Raw genomic sequence first — 22,642 nt, 5'->3', positions numbered from 1 at the left:
TCCCTGATTATTCCCATCGGCCATTGGAGTGACAGCAAATCAAGATAAACAATCTAAGGCCTTTATGATTTTGACCAGTTCTATCAAATCTCCTCTTGCCTTTCTCTGCTCTAAGGAGAACAGCTCCAGGTTAAGAGGAGATGGTGGTGTAGAGGTAATGCCATTGGACTACTAATCCAGAGGCTAAAGCTAATCCTCTGGGGTGGGGTTTCGAATCCCACCACCAGTGGAATTTAAATTCAATTAATAAAATCTGGAATATAAAGCTAGTCTCAGTATTGAAGACCATGAAACTGGAACCGTCTTATTCACTAATGCCCCTTAGGGAAGGAAACCTGTCCTTACCTGGTCTGCCATACATGTGACTCCAGACTTGACTCTTAAATGCCTTCTAAATGGCCTAGCAAGCCATTCAGTTCAAGGGCAATCGGGGATGGGTAACAAATGCCGGCCTTGCCAGTGACACCCACATCCCATTAAAGAATAAATTTTAAAAAACGCAGCTTCTCCAGCCTAACCATGTAATTGTAATCCCTTATCCCTGGATCCAATCTAGTTCATCTCCTCTATACCCTCTCCAAAGCCTTCCCAAAGTGTGGTGTTCAGAATTGGACTGGTGAACTTGTGTTGAAGGTTTAGCATAACTTTTTTTATGGGATGTGGGTGTCATTGGCTGGGCCAGCATTTATTGCCCATCCCTAATTGCCCTTGAGAAGGTGGTGATGAGCTGCCTTCTTGAACCGCTGCAGTCCCTGTGGTGTAGGTACACCCACAGTGCTGTTAGGGAGGGAGTTCCAGGATTTTGACCCAGCGACAGTGAAGGAACAGCGATATATTTCCAAGTAAGGATAATGTGTGGCTTGGAGGGGAACTTCCAGGAGGTGGTATTCCCATCTACTTGCTGTCCTTGTCCTTCTAGGTGGTAACTTCCTGGCATTTGTACTGTATGCTTCTATTTCTAAAACTCGGGATCCCACGTGCCTTAGTAATTGCCTAGTTAACCTGTCCTGCTGCCCTCAAAGATTTGTCCACAAACACACTCACCCTGGCCAGGTGTGCTGCCTTTTAGACTTCATTTAGGATTGAATGTTTCTCCTCATTCTTCCCACCAAGACTTACCACTCCTCACTTTTCTATATTGACTTTCATCCGCCATGGGTTTGCCTATTCCATCAGCCTGTCTGTGTCATCTTGAATTTTATTATTGTCTTTCTTGCTGTTCACTACACTTCCAGGTTTTATGTCAACTACAAATTTTGAAATTAGGCCTTGTACCTCCAAGTACAAGTCACTGAGGTATATTAGAAACAGCAGCGGCCTTCATACTGAACATTATACACTTACCCTCCAGTCTGATTCACTACAACTGTTTTCTATCCCACAGCTAATTTTGTGTCCGTGCTGCTGCTGCTGTCGCTTTTATCCCATGGATTTAATTTGCTAACGAGCCTAATTTGTGGCATTTGATAAATTGCCTTTTGGAAGTTCATATTGAAACCGTGAGCTAGAATCTCATCATCCACTCTGTTACCTCATTAAAAACTTTAATCAAGCTAGTCAAACATAATTTATCCTTAATAAATCTGTCCTGGCTCCTCTTTATTAATCCATGCTTATCCAAATGGCTGTTAATTTTCTCCTGGATTATTGTTTCTAAAAAGCTTCCCCAGCCACTGATATTAAAGTGACTGACCTGTAATTGTCAGGTTTCTCCTCCTCCACCTTTTTGAACAAGTCCTGCTGCCCTCTGGCACCACATTCTAAGGAAGATTCAAAAATTTTGGCCAGCGCCTCTGCAATTTCTACCCTGGTCTTCCTCTGGAACCTATGATGCATCCTGTTTGGGTGAGGTGACTTATTCAGTGAGTGCTGCCAGCCATTTTGATGCTTCCCCTTTGTTTCATCTCACCCAATATCCTGGCAATCTCCTACTCTTTCAGGTACCATGCTCTAAGAGGGTGTTGATGACAATGGACTCCCATTGGATTGGTCCATGACTGTGCTTGGCAAATAACTGCAGTGGCTTACTGTTGCCTCCTGCAGTATGGCTGACCAGGAAACACTCCCACTCTTACAGCCTGCCATCAGGTGTATTGGAAGGATTTACAAGCTGATAATCTGGCTATGTTATGAACATGCCTTCTGTGGCCATCAAGTCTGGAGTGAGACTCGAACCTGGAGCTTCAGGCCCAAAGGTAGGGACACTACCCACTGCACCACAAGACCCGTCTTAGTTAAACTAGCTTTGGCAAAGTCCTCTTTCTTGGAAAACACCTCAACCATGCATTCTGCATCCACCAGTTGATCTCCATTTTCATCCCTACTCAGCCCCACTGCTCCTTGAATAACCCATTTGCTGTTAATGTGCAGATTGGGAATTGGAAGTCCAGCAATTGCATGGGTGGGAATCTAGCTCTAAATGTTTTTTTTTGTAGTGAGTTTTTTGCTCAGAGATGCAGCTGTTTGTATCCGGGTGTTTGTCTGTATTTTATATCCTGTGGTATTACAGGAAGCAGCACCTGGCTTTACGCACTGAGAATGGAAACTACCTGCTGTCACTTGCCTCCTGGAGACTGGCTCGAGTGGCATCGGGGCTGGGTGGGGGGTGGCGAATATGAAGGGTGGATTGCTGGCTTTGGGGATATAGCGAGAGAGGGAGAGAAAATCCCTTTCAAAATCAGATATCCAGGAATCCTACAGCTGTTGTCCAAAACACAATAGTTTACTTTAACCTTTCATTTGTGTATTCCTCAGAAAAATTCTGAATTTGTTAACCACTTGGGATGACATTCAGCGAAGGTGATCCTTTTAACGTTCTCGCATGAGGCTGAAATTCCAGGGTCTGTCAGCATTACCACACTATAGTCTTCTGCGTGTACAACAGTAGCTAGCAGTTGCTTTGTAGTGCAGAGCTTGAATATTGCTGAAAAGAGAGCAGAAGCTTTTCACCCTGCACTCATCAGGACAAACACAAGAATGCCAAATTTCAAATGATCACAACATTGTAAACTACAGGAGAAGAGGGTGCTGATTGGTTGGTAAGTCAACTCTGATTGGCCAAGGCATTGCTGTGGAGAAAGTAACAGGGAACTATAGGCTCCCAAAGCTCCTGGGTAATTGAAAAATGGCACAAGGCTTGAACATATTTGCTTTGTTTGCAGACAATGGGTCCCTGCTTATGAAATATATGTTGCTTCTCGCAAGTGTAAATGAGCCATATTGCGAGCTCGACATTACAGCCTGTGCACTGGCTACTATGAACAACTGAAGGAAGGTGCTGTGTGATTCGATCAGCTAATCGCTGGGATGGAAGGCTTGTGTTGCACCAGCACTGAAATTCTGACACGATGTTGCTCAATTGTGTGGCAGGCAGAATGTCTTTTTGGACTGACGGCAGTATTCTGTTCGTGGAAAATACGTAGCTGTGGCATAGTAACAGTATAAAATGGCTTCCTTAACCTGTTGTTTAAATTTTCTCAATTTACCAACCAATCAGCATCCTTTTCTCCTCGTGATCATTTGAAATTTGACATCCTTGTGTTTGTCCTGATGAGTACATGACCTAAAGCTTTAGCACCTTGTGCAGAGATCTGTTTGCTAAAACATACTTACAGTCGGCTCACAGCTCTTAGTCACCTGCCCCAACACTGACACACATCACACATCCACCCTACCCTAACAGAGTTAGTCACTGAATGACCATACAGAGATCTTTGATAAAGACAGTGTCATGTCCATAAGACATGAAAGAGATCCTAAACTGAATCAAATTGTACTTTCTGCACATTTAATAATGGACTTTGCTGGAGCAAAAACATGGCTGCTGCAGGTCACATGATTTGTACGGTGGCTACAGTTCTGGAAGCTTCCAGCAGCAATTAGAGGACAAAGCTCAACCCTCATCCTCATGGAATCTCTCACCTATCATTGTGTGAACCCATTAGAGTCAATGAAATAAGGCAGCAGCATATGTTCTGTCCGCCCAGCCTGGACTTATAACAAGAGAGAGCCATCGAAACTTGCTATATGTGTGGAGGTGCTAATAACCACCATCTATCTCCTAAGGTGAATGATAGATTTTGACCAGAGGCATAGAAACTGATTGTTACCCTGAAAATGTCTCATCAATGGGCAACATCACATGACCTAAACTTCTTTAGCCTTTGGAAAGTTTTAATGTTACATTCCTGAACTCCAAGGGCAGTCTGCTATTAACATCCAACCTGTCAACATCAAAGCAGGACTCCAGGCTGACAACAAAGCCTGTCTCAAGTCAAAACCTTGTTCTCTGGAAGATTCCTGCCATTGCCTGTAGAGTGGACCAAGTCTCTGGATACCAACCCCAACTTGCTGCGTCAGCACCAACTTTAAAGGAATTCTGCAACTCCTGCTTTCAGCTAGCTAAACCCACCTGAACTTTAACTCCTAAGGTGAAGGAACCCTCAGTGGACTCTGACATTCTGGACTCTTGACATTCATGTGAATTAATATCCACATCTTTGTTTTTTTTGTTTTAAGTTATTCCTAATTGTAAAACTCTTTTCTTTCCTATCTCCTGTGTATGCAGTTGCGACAATCTCCCCTGTGTTTGAATGCATGAATAAACAATACTTCTGATTTAACCCTAAAGAGAGTTTGCTGCGAGTCACTTTTAAATTAACTTCACAAACAGAAGTCTGGGGAAACACGCCAAAGCCTATTTCAAAAATTAAAACACCTCTGCTTAGGACATAGGGCGAGAAAAATAAAGGAGTTTAATTTCCCCACTCTCCCTTGCCCTAACAACAGTATTATGGTGTGTGGGAGAGGGGATAGACTTGAGATGAAATAACTCTTATTCCTAATGCACCCAAGAGGGTGGTGGGGTGAGTCGGGATGGGAAGGGTTTGGAGTAAAGTGTTACAGTGAGTTTGAGAACCATCAGACTGTGTAACAGTGAGGGATACAGTTTCAATTCTTACCAACTCTGGAGTTATCAATCTTCGGTGGCCCCTGCTGTAAGAAAGTGCCAACCAGAGCTCGAGTATCATGCACAAGGGAAAGATGATGTTGTCATTGGGGTACTCAGGACTGCAGTGAAAGATTCTTGAGCAAGTTACTAACCTGACTGTTGCCTGCGGATGCTCATGCTCCAAAGTTCCCCCACCACGCCGATAATAGAAAGACTTAATGAGCTTCAGTTCAAAACGTCACTTCATTTTATTTCTGGTTGAAGGTCAAATCTAGAAAGTGTAGAGGTGATCTTGCCAGGTTAGTAAGGTGCTGAGCACTATGCGGGAGGGAAAAGCTGGAGGGGTTAATGAGCACATGCTATTCTCCCACCCCGTGGGCAGCTCTGAAGGATTTTGCTGACTGCATGGTTGGTTGTGATTTGAACATTGTGTTCATATCTGATAAACAATATGTCATTCTCTGTAGGCCTTTCTTTTTATCTTAGTGGGTAATTACAGAATGGAAGGGTTCTGGGTTGGCATACTGAAGCCAATAGCAATAACCCTTTCTCTGGATACTGATGCTGTAGCTGTCCTCAGTGGCTCTAAGCTAAGGAGGGGAAAATGGCCAGGTCTTCTCCTTAAAGCTGTCCAGTAACCTCTGCTGGAGTTGCTCAATGTGGTTGATTTGCTCGGTGTTTGGGCTTCTGTGTAGAGTAGTTACTTGGGCAAAGGGCTGCAGGGTTTCGCTGCACAGGAAACATTAGCCCAGTGCCTTTTCAGGTGGTAGAAGGGAAATTGGATAAGAGGGGGAAGAAATGAAAGAAATGTCTCTTCTTTTCAGGAGCTTATTCGGAAAGGAATTCCGCACCATTTCCGGGGGATTGTCTGGCAGTTACTATGCAATGCGACTGACATGCCGGTGAAAAATCAGTATTCAGAGTTGCTAAAGATGACCTCTCCCTGTGAGAAGTTGATCCGGAGAGACATTGCTCGCACGTACCCAGAGCATGAATTCTTTAAAGGACAAGACAGTCTCGGACAAGAGGTGCTGTTCAATGTCATGAAGGTGAGAGATGAGACTTAACTCCAACCCAGTTATGATTTCCTCATCCCTTTGCTGAAGACTTGTTTACTCCAACCTTGATTATTCCTATTCTCCTCTGGCTGGCCTCTCAGTTTTAGCCCCCTGTAAACTTAAGCTCATCTAAAGCTCTGCCCATATCTGAATTCACATCAAGTCTCGTTCATCCATCACCCCAGTGGTCACCGACTTAAATCGTCTCATGGGTCCAGCAGCACCCCAAATTTAAAATTCTCATCTTATGTTCCAACCCCTTAATGGCCTCGCTCCTCCCTATCTCCATATCCTCCTCCAGCCCCAACAACCCTTTGAGAGCTGTGCACTCCTTCAATTCAGGCTCTTGTCCATCCTCCACTTCCTCCATCTCACAACTGTTGTCTGTGTCTTCAGTTGTCTTGGCCCTAAGCTCTGGAATTCCCTCCCTAAACCCCTCTGGTTCTCCGATCTCTCCTGGGTTTACTATATAGATGCAAGCTTTTGAAGGCAAGTTGCTGGGTTATGGAAACATTTTGTTGGGGAGTCCAGTGTCTTGTAAATTATTCATGTTGGATTGATTGAATTTCTAAAAGTACACCTCACAACGAGCAGGCATGCACACCCTGAAGCCTGTTTCCAGGTACAGCAGCTGCTTGGCCTGGATGTTGAGTGAAGCTTCACTTTGTGACCTTTGTAACTTCCCCAGTTACAACATTTTGGCCAAAAAGGATGTGTGGTTTAGATTTGCTCTATAAATTCACCAAGAGAATCTCTCCCGTGGTGAAACAGTAATAGAGTAAATGGGAGCAGAAGTTGTGAAGGGACATTGATTGATTAAGGAAGTGGGGAAAATCTGTGGCAGATGGAGTTCAGTGTGGGGTGGGTGCGAGGTCACCCACTTTGGACCTGAAAAAGTTAAATCGGATTATTTACTAAAGGCGAGAAACTGGGAACTGTGGAGGATTATTTCCTCTGGTGGGGGACTCTGGAACAAGGGCCCACAACTTTAAGATTAGAGTTGGGCCACTAGGAGTGATATAAAACAGTGCTGGAAATACTCAGCAGGTCAGGTAGCATCTGTGGAGGGAGAAACAGGTAACATTTTAGATTGATGACCTTTCACAAGAACTGGCTCAGAAAGGCCATCAACCTGAAATATTAACTTGATTTCTCTCTCCACAGATGCTGCCGGACCTGCTGAGCATTTTCTGTTCATAATTCAGATTTCCAGCATCTGCAGCATTTTGCATTCAGGGGTGATATCAGGAAGGCCTTGTTCACACACAATGGTGGAAATCTGGAACATTCTCCCCCAAAAAGCTGTTGAGGCCACTGTGGCTATTCAGAACTGAGATTGATAGATTTTTGTCAGGTAAGGTTCGTGTTTGGAACAAAGGTGGATAAATGAAGTTAAGACACAGATCCGATTAGAACCACATCAGTCCTAATTCAGACAGGTCTGCAATTTCTCAGGATATCCTACTTTTTAAAAAAAGTCACAAGACTTTGCATTCCTCAATTCGATCCCAACCTGAAATAACGGATACTGGAAAGTGAACTACATTTCCCAACACTGAAGAGGCCATCACTGACACCCCCTCAATGTTGTCTTGCCTCTGTGTGCAAGGAACATCTACCTTTCTGTTAGATAGCTCCCTAAAGGCTGCTCTAAAATGGTAACTTATCATATGGGGACTCATGTTTACACCGTGGGCTACAAAGGGTTATGTGCTATGCCACGGCATGTAAATGAAGTTCTAATTATATTAAGATGCACTGATGAAGGGCATTGTTTAATTAAGTACTTAGAACACTTATAAAGAGAGACTGCTGGGACACTTGGTTGGTTGTGTAAGGGGGATGAAAGTATCCCTACGGAGTCTCACTTGGGTTCGGAGCTGTACTCCAGACATAACAGGAATGAGTGACAATGCCAAGTAATGTGTTAAAACAACAATTTTATTGAATAATGAATGATTATTGAATAATGAAAATTAAGATAATGATAGTGATATAACAATTATAATTGATTTAAAAAAAAAGTAAAAATAAAGATAACTTTATTGAAAGGAGAAAGCACTTTATATATTAAAAGGAAGAAAGGCAACTCTAATAATACTATATTACAGGCATATATATTATTTATATATTATATATATTTATTATTTTACAAATGTTAACCTCAAACTGGTCTGCTTACAACAACTCCCCAGAATGGATAACTGCAAATTAGTCTGTCCCACGACAGGAACCTAATTCGGTAAAATTCCCTTTGGTTCATACATCTCAAAGTCTCCAAATAACCTCACAGTGGATGGGTACTGCAGTCAGTCACTCTGTTCCTGGCCATTCCCCCAGCAGCCTCCAGTGGTTGACTATCCCACTCTGGCTGCAGCACTGAATCCTGGAAGCAGCGTCCCTTTTAAGCCAGATTTCTTGCTCCACTCCAGTCTTTCGCGACCTTGTTCAGATCTTCTCAAAACAGGCCTGGTAAACACATGTCCTTATCAATTCTCCTCACAGGCACTGCAGGCTCTCAACAAATTTGCCTATTCAAGTTGTTTACACATCCTTTGAACTGCCATCAGACAGGCTGCATGTCCATCAATCAAACTTCATCTCCTGATTCCACACCATAGTTGACCGCCCCATGTAAGCCTAATCATTGTCCTGGTTGTAGTTCAAGGATCATCGAATACAGTAAGTAAAGGGACTTCTGATGAATAAAAAAATAACTTTTTCCCCATTAGATTACTAAAATAACAGAGTCGTAAACCAAACAAGAGCTGTGGATGGCCCAACATGGAAAACAAGGTCTTGGGAAAACACGTCCCTACTGATTTGTGCTTTGATTAACTAATCAATAATAATCACAGCTAGGTTTAGATCAATGTCTCCAAAGTAAGATTCAATACAAAATAACTTTAAATATTCAACCTAGACTTAAAATCAAGAGCAAAGCAGAAATAAAATGCAAAAATACAAAATTGCAACAATTAGTGGCTGCTGTCCTCAGGCCTACAGTAGATAGGAAGCAGACGGATGGAATGCTGCATTCTGTAAATAAACCTATTATCAAGAAAAGTATTAGTGTCTAGCCTCGTACTTCTTCAAGTGTCTTGGGATTGGAATAATACAGCACATCTTTAAATTATCGACTCAGTGCTGGGAAATGGAATGATGGATACGGGGAAGTGAATTCGATGTTGGGATCTCATTGAGGGCTGCAATGTCATTTCAAATTAAACAAATTTCACCCTTAGAGTAAACACTAGACAAACAAGACTAGAGTCATTTAATTTGCAGCAGAGAAAGCAGCTGTTTACCAATTCTTGAACTTGAGCCGTTCAAGCCATAATTCATTTCACTTTTACTTCCCCGTGTACTTTTATACTCGATTTGAATTACATCGACAACACCAAATAGAGAAGTTAGCACTGAAAGAAGTCGAATTCAATGAATTTGAATCAAAAGCAGTAAATTTAAGCTTAAAAGCTGGTGTGTGTAACTCTTACCTGTGCACCCTCACGGGTTGACGGTATTCCAGAAAATATACAATGGTTAATGTACCCAAGGAACTCAGTGTACCATGGGATGGCCTTTTCCCTAGATTCTGTCACGTGTGACTGAGCAGCCTGACTGACATGTTACATACTGCGACAATGGGCTATGGGCAATGGAGGTATGTCTGACTCATTATCACTTTATTATTAGCACACGGATAATAGTCACATTGACAATTGTCAAGGAATAACCCATGGAGGGTTTTGCATCGTCATAACCTGCAAGGTGAAAACTTAACATTTACTAAGCTGTACTCTTAAGATCCATTATAGTGCAATCTCGTTCATGTATACCAGGTAGTGCAAATAATTGAACAAGACCTTGGATAGGTTGGTTCTATAGGCCCTTGTTAGTTTGACAGACAGAGCTTCCAATATTCCCATTATTGTTAAGCAGCAATATAACTGTCTATTAACCATCACTGTGCTGCTGAGTCACCATGTGGTGTAAGTATCTGAATTTTCTCCCAGGTTTGAGACTGCATTCAGTTGCTTTGTTACAGGCATACTCTCTAGTTGACCGTGAAGTTGGATATTGCCAAGGAAGTGCATTCATTGTGGGGCTGCTCCTCATGCAGGTTAGTGTGAATAATTTCTCCAGTGATGTACCAGGGTCAGCAATTCCTGCTGAACATTGTAATGGTATGGCGCTTGTGTCTAAGTATCTTAGTGTAAGGTCTCGACCCTTTCCCTGGTGTTTCAAGGATCAACTTTGTTAGAGCAATCTTTTATTTCAGATATTTGATCCATATGGATTTCAGCAAAGCCTTTGACAAGGTCCCACATGGGAGACTTATAAAGAAGGCAAATGTGCATGGGATACAGGGTAATTTGATAAGGTGGATTCAAAATTGGCTTAGTTGCAGGAGACAGAGTGTGATGAGAGAAGGATGCTTTAGTGACTGGAAGCCAGTGTCCAGTGGCGTACCACAGGGATCTGTGCTCACCCTATTATTTGTCATTTATATAAATGACATAGATGACTATGTGGGAGGTAGGATTAGTAGGTTTGCGGATAACACAAAGATTGGCCGGGTGGTTAACGGTGAGGTTGAGTGTCTTGGGCTACAGGAAGATACAGATGGGATGGTCAGATGGGCAGGTAAGTGGCAGATGGAATTTAACCCTGAAAAGTGTGAGGTGATACACTTTGGAAGGAGTAATTTGACAAGGAAGTATTCAATGAACGGCATGACACTAGGAAGTTCTGAGGAACAAAGGGACCTTGCCGTGTGTGTCCATAGATCTCTGAAGGCAGAGGGGCATGTTAGTGGGGTGGTGAAAAAGGTATATGGGACACCTGCCTTTATCAATTGAGGCATAGATTACAAAAGTAAGGAGGTCATGTTGGAGTTGTATAGAACCTTGGTGAGGCCACAGCTGGAGTGCTGTGTGCAGTTCTGGTCGCCACATTATAGGAAGGATGTGATTTCACTGGAGGGGGTACAGAGGTGATTCACCAGGATGTTGCCTGGGATGAAACATTTAAGTTATGAAGAGAGGTTGGATAGACTTGGGTTGTTTTCGTTGGAACAGAGAAGACTGAGGGGTGACCTGATCGAGGTGTATAAGATTATGAGAGGCATGGACAGGGTGGATAGGGAGCAGCTGTTCCCCTTAGTTGAAGGGTCAGTTACGAGGGGACATAAGTTCAAGGTGAGGGGCAGGAGGTTTGGGGGGATGTGAGGAAAAATTTTTTACCCAGAGGGTGGTGACGGTCTGGAATGCACTGCCTGGGAGGGTGGTGGAGGTGGGTTGCCTCACATCCTTTAAAAAGTACCTGGATGAGCACTTGGCATGTCATAACATTCATGGCTATGGGCCAAGTGCTGGTAAATGCGATTAGGTAGAAAGGTCAGGTGTTTCTCATGTGTTGGTGCAGACTCGATGGGCCGAAGGGTCTTTTCTGCTCTGTGATTCACATAACCAGGTGTTCTGCACACAGGATGGAACTTGCTTTGTGCAGTATTAACCCAGTGAACAGGCCTTGACTGATGCTCCTGTATGAAAGCAGTGTGTAGAGTGTGTAATCCATCTAGCCCATTGAGATTAAACAAACAATCAGAAACTTGCCAGGTAGTCAGCCTAATTTTAGGGCATTATTATTCACAGCAGGCATCCTGTGAAAGATGCTGCCTGAACTACACCATCATAAAACTGAAATGCTGTCAAAGAGTAGTCGAATATTTATTCATTGACATTGTCAGGATGTAACAACCAGTTTTATGTGGATCTTTTAAAAATCTCATTCTAGGAGCCCTGTGAGTGCTCCAGGTGTTTATTCTGTTAAATGTTATAGCAATCTTGTAGACCTAGTAATCCCATTTCAAATAGAGTAACAGAATAGCCTCAGGGGAAGAATTTAAAACCCACATTTTATTCTCGCCATAACTATTTCCCACAGCTCTTCCAAGGGATTGTGTAAAGAGCTGGAAGCTTCTTTTACACCTTCTGTATTTGCTTCTTTGACAATGAAATCTTCCTCAATAATCGCTGCTCTTTAGCCAATAGCCTTATGGTTTAATTTGAGCCTGTGCAGAAATGAAATTGTTTGCACGTTTTCCCGGTGCCTCACCTGCAGCAAATTTCTCTTTCCTTTTATAGATGCCCGAGGAAGAAGCCTTTTGTGTGTTTGTGCGTTTGATGCAAGAATATCGATTGCGGGAGCTCTTCAAACCCAGTATGGCAGAGCTGGGACTCTGCATCTACCAGTTTGAGTACTTAATACAGGTAACCAGCTGATTCCTACAAAGCCAGGCGTTGCATTCGAGAGAATTGAGAGAGAAACACTTGGAGTAAACTGAGCAATCCTTGCTCACTCACAAAAGCTTGGAGGTATTTTTCAAGTAGCATTTTAAAGGAGGAAAGCCAAGTTCAGAAGCAGCGAAGTGTAAAGAGGGAATTCCAGAACTTGGAGCTGAGGCAACTGAAGGTCTGGCCACCAACGGCAGAGCATTAAAATCAGGAACGCACAAGGGAATTAGATGAAGACAGATATCTGAGGGCTGTGGGGTTGGAAGACATTGCAGAGGTAGAGAGGGACGAGACCACGAAGGGTGAGAATTTTACAGTCAAGGTTCAGGTCAGCGAGGACAGGGGTGATAGGGAAACGGGACTTGGCGTGAGTTGAGAGGCAGGCAGCAGAATTTTAGATGACCTCAAGTTTACGGTGGGTGGAACGTGGGAGAGCAGCCAGGAGTGGGTTGGGATAGTCAATTCTAGAGTTAGTGAAGGCATCAATGAGGCTTTCCAAAGCAGATGAGCTGAGTTGGGGGTGAAGTCGGGCAATGTTGCAGAGGTGGAGATAGGTGGTCTTAGTGATGCAGGAATGAGAGGCTGGAAGTTCACTGCATGTGACACCAAAGCTGTGAACAAGACTGGCTTATTCTGAGACTGTTGCCAGGGTGAGGGATGGAGTTTGGAGCATGGACCAGAAACAATGGCTTCAGTCTTGCCAATGTTTAGTAGGAGGAAATAATGAAAAATGAATGCCTGGAAGTGATTGCAAGCTATGTTAGAAATCTGAACTCCTAAATGAGATTAGATGTAAAATTACTGTAATGCGGTGCACCACAGAATGGATGTACGGGGCAATTGACTTCTGTTTTCTTCCTAACAAATTTATCCTTTCAAGCCCGCAGCAGGGTAGGATTACAAGACTGAATTGATAACTCCCAGTTATTTACAAGAGCCATAGAGTCAATTTATGGCACAGGAGGAGTTAATTTGGCCCATCTAGTCTATGCTGACTGTCCGTGGAGCACTCAGTCCCATTCCCCCGCTCTATTCCCCAAACCCTGCAAGTTTTTTTCCTTCAAATGCTCGTCCAATTTCCTTTTTGAAATAGTTCATTGTCCCTGTTTTAACCACACTTGTGAGCAGAGTTTTCTAGGTCATGACCACTCACTGTGTACAAAAGCTCTTCCTCTCGTTTCCCCGCATATCTTAGCCAAAACCTTAAACCTGTGCCCCCTAGTCCTTGCACTATCAGCTAATAAGGATCAGTTTTTTCTGACCTTAAGACACTTTTTATCCAATTAGACACTGACCCTCTTATTCCATGCATCACAATTTTGTTAACCAGTCTTTTATCTGGTACTTTTGTCAAAGGTTTTCTTAAAACCCATATAGCTGACAAACCATTGCATTCCCTTCATCAACCATCTCTGTTACTTCAAAGAATTCCATTAGTTTGTCGAGCACAATCTGCCTTTTGCAAATCTGTGCTGGAACTTAATTAACCCAAACATCTCCAAGTGCCTTCAGTCACTAAAACCCTCCTCATGACTGATGTTGAATTGACTGGCCTGCAGTTGTCAGGACTGACCTTGCCTTTCTCCACTAAGGGTGTCACATTTGCCACACTCCAATTCTCTGGCACCTCACCCATATTAAGGGATGATTGGAAAATTATGGCAAGCCCTTTCTCTATCTCCACCTCCACTTCCTTTAGCAACCTGGGGTGCAAGCCGTCCAGATCAGATGACTTATCGACTCAAAATGTAGTCAGCCTATGCGATACCTCCTGTCTCTCAATTTTCACCCCATTCGTTACCTCTACCAATATTTTGTCAGCTTCCTCTTCTTTCATAAACACTAATGCAAAGTACTCATTAAGTATTCTAGCCTTACCCTGTGCCTCTGAGCATACATCACCCTTAGTGCCTTTCGGACCCACTCCATCTCCTACCCGGTGACTATTTATGTGCTACTGGAAGATTTTTGGGTTCCCTTTTACGTTGACTGCCATTCTGTTCTCATACTCTCTCTTTGTCAGTCATATTTTCCTCTTCACTTCCCCTTAACCTATTGTATTTGATCTGTTTCTTGCTTGAAGAATTCACTTGACATGCATCATACACCCTCCTTCCTTTTTTGTTTCTTCGTTTTCTCTATATCTCTTGTCTTCCAAGGAGCCTGGGTTTTGGTTCCTGTGCCTTTCCCTCCTGTTGGAATGTACAAAGTCTGTGCCCGAAGCATCTCTTGCTGAAAGATCACCCATCGTTCTGTTACAGTTCTTTCTGTCTTTCTTTGGTTCCATTTTGCCTTGGCTGAATCCCTTCTGATCCCATTGAAAATAGCCTCTTTCAATTTAGATGTTCTACCTTACATTGCTTCTTGGTCTTTTGCATTACTAGTCTAAATCTTACGATATGATGATCACTCTTGCTCAAGTGTTCCCCCAGAGACATTTAGTCCACTTGGCCTGCCTCGTTTCCCAGCACCAGATTTTTTTTAAAAAATTAATTCACGGGATGTGGGCTTCGCTAGCTGGGCCAGCATTTATTGCCTATCCCTAGTTGCCCTTGAGAAGGTGGTAGTGAGCTGCCTTCTTGAACTGCTGCAGTCCATGTGGTGTAGGTACACCCACAGTGCTGTTAGGGAGGGAGTTCCAGGATTTTGTCCCAGCGACAGTGAAGGAACGGCGATATATTTCCAAGTCAGGATAGTGAGTGACTTGGAGGGGAACTTCCAGGTGATGGTGTTCCCATCTATCTGCTGCCCTTGTCCTTCTAGACGGCAGTGATTGTGAGCTTGGAAGGTACTGTCTAAGGAGCCTTGGTGAATTCCTGCAGTGTATCTTGTAGATGGTACGCAGTGGCGCTACTGTGTGTCGTGGTGGACGGAGTGAATGTTTGTGGATATGGTGCCAATCAAGCAGGATGCTTTGTCCTGGATGGTGTCAAGCTTCTCGAGTGTTTTGCAGCTTGCACTCATCCAGGCAAGTGGGGAGTATTCCATCACACTCCTGACTTGTGCCCTGTGGATGGTGAACAGGCTTTGAGGAGTCATGAGGTGAGTTACTCACTGCAGGATTCCTAGCCTCTAACCTGCTCTTGTAGCCACAGTATTTATATGGCTAGAACAGTTCAGTTTCTGGTCAATGGTAACCCCCCCCAGGATGTTGAAATTGGGGGATTCAGTGATGGTAATGCCATTGAACATCAAGGGGCGATGGTTAGACTCTCTCTCGTTGGAGATGGTCATTTCCTGGCACTTGTGTGGCACAAATGTTACTTGCCACTTGTCAACCCAAGCCTGGATATTGTTCAGGTCTTGCTGCATTTGGACATGGAGTGCTTCAGTATCTGAGGAGTCACGAATGGTGCTGAACATTGTGCAATCTTCAGCGAATATCCCCACTTCTGATCTTATGATGGAAGGAAGATCATTGATAAAGTAGCTGAACATGGTTGGGCTGAGGACACTACCCTGAGGAACTCCTGCAGTGATGTCCTGGAGCTGAGATGATTGACCTCCAACAACCTCAACCATCTTCCTTTATGCTAGGTATGACTCCAACCAGTGGAGAGTTTTCCCCTGATTCCCACTGACTCGAGTTTTGCTAGTGCTCCTTGATGCCACACTCGGTCAAATGTGGCCTTGATGTCAAGGGCAGTCACTCTCACCTCACCTCGGGAGTTCAGCTCTTTTGTCCATGTTTGAACCAAGGCTGTAATGAGGTCAGGAGCTGAGTGGTGTCAGTGAGCAGGTTATTGTTAAACAAGTGCCGCTTGATTGCACTTTTGATGACCCCTTTCATTACTTTACTGATGATGGAGAGTAGACTGATGGGGCGATAATTGGCCGGGTTGGCTTTGTCCTGCTTTTTGTGTACAGGCCATACCTGGGCAATTTTCCACATAGCCGGTTAGATGCCGGTGTTGTAGCTGTACTGGAAAAGCTTGGCTAGGGGTGCGGCAAGTTCTGGAGCACACGTCTTCAGTACTATTGCTGAAATATTGTCAGGGCCCATAGTCTTTGCAGTATCCAGTGCCTTCAGCCATTTCTTGATATCATATGGAGTGATTCAAATTGGCTGAAGACTGGCATCTGTGATGCTGGGGACCTCTGGAGGAGGCCGAGATGGACCATCCACTCGGCAGTTCTGGCTGACGGCCACAAGCTTATCTTTTGCACTGGTGTGACTGAGCTCCCCCATCATTGAGGATGGGATATTTGTGGAGCTGCTGCCTCCAGTGAGTTGTTTAATTGTCCCCCATCATTCTGGTTGTGGCAGGCCTGCAGAGCTTAGATCTGTTGGTTATGGGATCATTTAGCTATCACTTGCTGCTTGGCATGCAGGTAGTCCTGTGTTATAGCTTCACCAGGTCAACACCTCATTTTTAGGTCTGCCTGTTGCTGCTCCTGGCATGCCCTCCTGCACTCTTCATTGAATGATGTTCTTGATGGCAATGGTAGAGTGGGGGATATGTCAAGCAATGAGGTTATGGATTGTGGTTGAGTACAATTCTGTTGCTGCTGATAGCCCACAGCCTCTCATGGATGCCCAGCTAGATCTGTTCGAAACCTATCCCATTTAGCACAGTGACAGTGCCACACAACATGATGGAGATGGGACGTCGACTGTGCAGTAGTCACTCCTACCGACACTGTCACGGACAGATGCATCTGCGGCAGGCAGGTTGGTGAGGATGAGATCAAGTATGTTTTTCCCTCTTGTTGGTTCCTTCACCACCTGCAGAAGACGCAGTCTAGCACCCATGTCCTTTAAGGCTTGGTCAGCCACACTTGGTAATGGAAATTGAATTCCCCCACCCAGAGTACATTCTGGCCCATGCCGCCCTCAGTGCTTCCTCCAAGTGGTGTTCAACTAAGCTAAGGGAGGGCGATGATTAGTGAATCAGATGGGTTTGATGGTCATCGTTAGACATTTTTATTGAATCCCGTATGCTGTGGCGGGATTCGAACCTGGGTCCCCAGAGCGCTGACCTGGGTCTCTGGATTGTTAGTCCGACGACTATACCACTGCGCCATCGCTTCCCCTGCAACCATCCTGGTCAGGCCAAGAACATACTGGCCAAGGAAGTTCTCCTGTTCACATGTCAGAAATTCCTTCCCCTCTTTACCCTTTACTCCAGCATTATCCCAGTTGATATTTGGGTAATTGAAGCTCCCTAGTATCACTACACGATAGTTCATGTATATCTCTGTGATTTCCCTGCAGATTTAATCCTCTATCTCTCTCTCTTTTTGGGCGCCTTCAGAATAGCCCCAGTAGCGTGATCTGTACCCTTGTTGCTTCTCAACTTGAATCAAATCGGTTCTGCCCTTGCCCTGTGAAGGATATCCTTTCTTTCTAATTCTACAATGTCTTCCATAATCAGTACTGCCACTCCACCTCCCTTGTTTTCCTTCCCTGTCTTTCCTGAGCATTTTATATCCATGTATATTGAGTGCCCAGTCCTCAGCATTTTTGAGCCATGTTTCTCTTGTTGCCACCACATCATATTCCTACACGGCTGTTTGTGCTTGTAGCTCACCAACCTTATTCACCAAAATATCTCAACTTTGTGCATTTACATACATGCATCGCAAACCTGTCTTTGTATTCCTGCTTCATCGTGCTCTCCTAATAGGGAAATACCCCATTCTCTGGTACAGTCCAACACTCCATTTATGCACCTTATTCATCTTTTCTGTTTCTATACGCTGGTGCCCATCCACCTGCCAATTTAGTTTAAATCCTCCCCAACCACACGAGTGAACTTCCCATCAGGGCAATGGTCCCAGTCCTGTTGAGGTGCACCTGTCCCTTTTTGACTAGGTTCCTCCTGCCCCAGTACCGGTCCCAATGTCCCAAGCCGTCCCTCCTGCACCATGCTTCAAGCCACGTACTGATCCTCCCTATCTTCCTATCTCTACTGTCACCAGCGCCTGGCACTGGGAGCAATCCAGAGATTAATTCTGTGATGGTACCCTCAGGGTCATACTTTCCAACATCTTCCCTAGCTTCTGAAAATCTGACCATAGAACCTCAATATCTGCCCCCTCTACTTGGTGACACTGATATGTGCCACAACTTGTGACTCCCTCCCTTCCCTTTGCAGAGTGTTCTGTCTCCTCTCTGTGATGTACTTTTCCCTGGCACCAGGGAGACGGCACAGCATGTGGAACTCATGATGACGAAACCTGGTCTGTCCCCCTAACTATAGAATCTCCTATGACAACTGCATTTCTACACTTTGCTGTCCCTTGCCCTCTGGTGCCATGATCTGACTGCACCTCTTTAAGGTATCGTCACTCCCAGCAGTCTCCAATCCCAAGTCCCAGTTTGAGAGCGGCGCACACCCCGAAGTCTCCACTTCCTGCCTCTTCCTGATGGCCGCCCGTCTCCAGTCCTGATCTCTCACTGCCTGTGTCGTGATCACCTCCTGGAACGTATGATCCTGGGAATTCTCATCCTCCCTCATGCTCCGCAGTGACTGCAGCCCCTCAAGCTTGGAAAACCTGGGCTCGAGCTCAAGCAGCTGGAACTCCTCCTCCACCCGTGGCCCCCCCAAGAATCATGTCCTGAAGTTCCCACACCGCGCAGGGATTGTAAGCAGCAGCTCTCAGCTGCCCATCCATGACTGAAGAAAAAATCCTCGATTACCTCTTTTACAATCTATTGAGTAAAATGTTTAAGTCATTAACTTTAATGAATGCCTCTAGACCTGCTCTGTGCCAATGCTTGGATTATTATTGTGACTGTTGCACGCACCCCGATTGAAATTGGTCGTTTCCTGACTCCGAGTTTAAGGAAGTGCCTTGCTGTCCTGTGACGTCACTCCCCGCTGCTTTGTGGAATGCACCATGGCAGGTCCACACTCCCCCTTCGCTCAGTCTCTCGCGCACGTGGCCCCCTTGGCCGGGTCCACTTTGGTTAAACGAGCATTGGCTGCAGAAGCCAGCAGGATCACATGGTTACCCAATGGGGAGAGTAACCACTCAGCACCCAATCCTGGCAGGATTTAACACGTGGTCAGGTTGTTTTGAATTTTATCTAAAACAGGAAGGGGATGAAAGTTGAAGGTAGGCGTGTTGCGTGTACAGATCATTTTTTTGGGGGTAGGATTGCAGAGAGAGGCTTTAGATTTCTTACACCATGTAGGGTAACAGAACGCTTAATCTGGAGTTTTCTGTAGTGCACAGAGGGAGTTGCTTAAACTGTGATACCTGAATATGAATGAAACTAATTAAGACACTGAATTAAATGTTCAGAAGTGAACAGTGCAGCTAATGGAGTGCAGCCTGTTCTCTTGCCCTCTTGTACTTGTCTAATCAAAGTGAGTGCTTGATGGAGCTTTACGTCTTATTGGCCATGTGCCATAGTTCGCATCTGGATATTTCTGCTTCCTTTCAGTTTACCAGTGCAGAATAAAAGGCTTTAAATTGCTACGTTGTGGTGTAGCATGTCTGGGAGCAGTTACAGAACATTGTGACCTATTAGGCGTCTCTGTAATTAGCAATGCATGAAACTCTTCAGATTTTCACCACTAGCCTGAATCTGAAGTGATGTGCTGTGGAAATGCACTACAAAATGGATCATGTTCACAGGGACGCGATGTACAAGCCTCTAGATGAGGGGGGAAAAACGTGCCCAACATAACCCTTACTTACCTGGCAGGGGAGAGACCATGATCGTGGTTCTGCCAGGGCAAGGTCGTGAAGCAAATGCTATAACCAATCGAACCCCATACCATGGGGTATCAAACACCGTCTGAGTCACGGTGAAGGACAGCGAAGGAGGAGCACCTATGGATCGGGCCTTCTTCGCCAGGAGGATCCTGTTGAAGGCGTGTGGATTTGAAGCTGCGGAGATCTACTCCCTGCAGCACTTCCCCAGCGCTGGATATTTCGACGTGAGCTTCAGGAATGTTGCTGCCTGCGTCAAGTTCCTGAAGGTGTTTGAGGAGAAGAGAGACCAGCCGGAGATGAAGATCCTGACGGTGGAGCCGCTCTTTGCTCTGCCGTTGCAACGGGACCGATTCGTGACGGTGCATCTCTACAACCCCCACGTCCCTGTCATCGACGTGCTCACCTTCCTCACCAGGTACTTCGACAAGGTGGGGAGCTGCACCGAGGTTAGAGACGATTTGGGGATCTGGACAGGCAAACGCCAGTTTAAGGTCACGCTCAAGACCGATGGTCAGGGAGCCATCTTCCACCCTCCTTCCAGATTTGCTATCGGGGGAAGCCGTGGTTACCTTGTCTACGCTGGGCAACCCAAACTTTGTTGCTCATGTGGCAAGTCTGCTCATGCAGCGGCCAACTGCAGCGCCTCCCTCTGCAAGAACTGCAAACAGGAAGGGCACCAGACAAAGGACTGCAAACAGACTAAATGCTGCAACCTGTGTGGCGAGGCAGCTCAACTCTACAGGACCTGCCCCAAATGCTGCCTCACTTATGCACGGGCAGCCAAAGCCAACGAGGGGGAAGCAGGGAAATGCTTCATGTCACCAGTACCAAGGACACTTGCAACACTCCAACCACCATGGCCCCCAGTGAGAACAACGGGACAAAGGAGGACACAGAGAGAGACAAGGTGGAGGAAAAGATTGAGGCAACAGACAGCCGATCAACAGCACTGCCCCCTGAACCTCCCACTCCTCAGGAGAGCGAATCAATGGAGGAGGAGGAAGCAGTGGAAAATCAGCAGGGGGAAGTAGCAGCTGGTCGGGAGGAAACGACTCTCGTTCCTCCGGCCTGGGTATTCTGCTGCGGGGAGGCAACTTCACCATCTCCGAGGTTAAGGAGGTGGTGGGCGGGCGCCTCCTCGTAGCAGACGTCATGTACAAGAATGCTCCACTCCGGTTAATTAACGTGTACACACCGGCACAAAAGGCCGAGCGGCTGGATGTTTTTCAGCAAGTCCCACTGCTGCTGGCGACCTCCAGGCCGGTCATTCTGGGCGGCGACTTCAACTGCATCATCGATGTGGCTGGACGATCCGGCAGGGCCGACAGCAGATTGGACGCTACGTCCAGATCCCTGATGGAAACAGTTAAGGATGCCAAGCTGCACAACGTCTTCAGCAACCCTGCAGACGGAGCGCAGCGTAGATACACCTGGTCGCGGCCAGACGGGTCCATCCGTTCCAGGATATATTTGCTGTTTGTGTCCCGAGCGTTCGCAGTCAGATCCACCGATGTCAAGCCAGTGTTCTTCTCTGACCACTGCCTCCTACTGGCTGGCTGTCACTTAAAGGAAGACCAGAGGGTGGGCAGGGGGGCATGGGAGCTAAACGTGCAACTGCTGACCCCAGAGAACATTGAGGAGCTCAAGAGGGTTTTCAAAGGTTGGAGAACCGTGAAACCCCTCTTTGAGTCCCTGACACACTGGTGGGAAGTGATCAAGGGAAACATCAAGAGGTTTTTCATCCTCAAAGGCACCCAGAAAGCTAGAAAGGAACAGAGGGAAATGTCTCGACTCCAGAAAAACATGCAGAATCTGCTCCGGCTGCAGTCGATGGGGGTCGATGTCAAGGAGGAACTCCAAGAGGTAAAGAGCCAGCAAGCCTCGCTCTTTGCCTCGGAGGCCTCCAAGATCATCTTCCGTTCCAGAGTCCGCTCCGTGGAGCAGGATGAGACGTGCTCACGTTTCTTCTTCCAAAAGGTACACAGAGAGAGCTCTGTGATCAGCAGCCTGAAGGAAGAAGACGGCTCAGTAAAGTCATCGCAGTCCGACATTTTGAGGATCAGCAAATCCTTTTATGCCAGATTGTATGACGTGAAGCCCACAGACAGCACGGCCTCCCAGTCCTTCCTGTCCTCTATCACGGAGGTCTTGGATCAGGAGAAGGCCTTTGACAGAATATTGCACACCTACATGGTGGATGTGCTCTCCAAACTGTAGTTTGGGGAGGGAATTTGAAATTGGATCCAACTGCTCTACACTAACATCAGTAGCGCAGTCTCAATCAATGGGTGGGAAACAGATCGCTTTCCGATTAAATCTGGAGTCAGGCAGGGCTGTCCTCTCTCCCCTGTCCTGTTTGTGTGTTGCATAGAACCCTTTGCTGAGTTCATCAGGAAGGATCCGGGCATAAGAGGAGTGACGATCCCAGGCAGTGGAGGCACTCAGATCAAAGCCTCCCTGTACATGGACGATGTCGCCGTCTTCTGCTCGGATCCGCTGTCGGTGCGCAGACTGATCCACATCTGCGACCAGTTCGAACTGGCCTCGGGAGCCAAGGTAAATCGTGGGAAGAGCGTGGCCATGTTCTTTGGGAACTGGGCTGACCGATCCTTTGTCCCCTACACCGTCAGGGCTGACAGCTTGAAGGTGCTGGGGATATGGTTCGG

The 22,642-nt window shown here is 45.7% G+C and overlaps 1 protein-coding gene across 1 annotated transcript in view; it reads left to right on the top strand.

Moving 5' to 3' along the window:
* Positions 1-2,135: 2,135 nt before the first annotated feature.
* The window catches only part of LOC144668736 (EVI5-like protein), a 31,857-nt gene continuing 11,350 nt past the window's right edge, over positions 2,136-22,642 (top strand). Inside the window, exons 1-4 of the mRNA XM_078531066.1 lie at positions 2,136-2,195; positions 5,776-6,000; positions 10,058-10,132; positions 12,159-12,284. Coding sequence (XP_078387192.1) covers positions 2,136-2,195; positions 5,776-6,000; positions 10,058-10,132; positions 12,159-12,284 — 486 coding nt within the window. The remainder of the gene's footprint in view (positions 2,196-5,775; positions 6,001-10,057; positions 10,133-12,158; positions 12,285-22,642) is intronic.

This window comes from Cetorhinus maximus, chromosome 28 (genome assembly GCF_964194155.1).
Source record: "Cetorhinus maximus chromosome 28, sCetMax3.hap1.1, whole genome shotgun sequence".
Classification (NCBI taxonomy): domain Eukaryota; kingdom Metazoa; phylum Chordata; class Chondrichthyes; order Lamniformes; family Cetorhinidae; genus Cetorhinus; species Cetorhinus maximus.
This window is presented reverse-complemented; position numbering and strand designations above follow the sequence as displayed.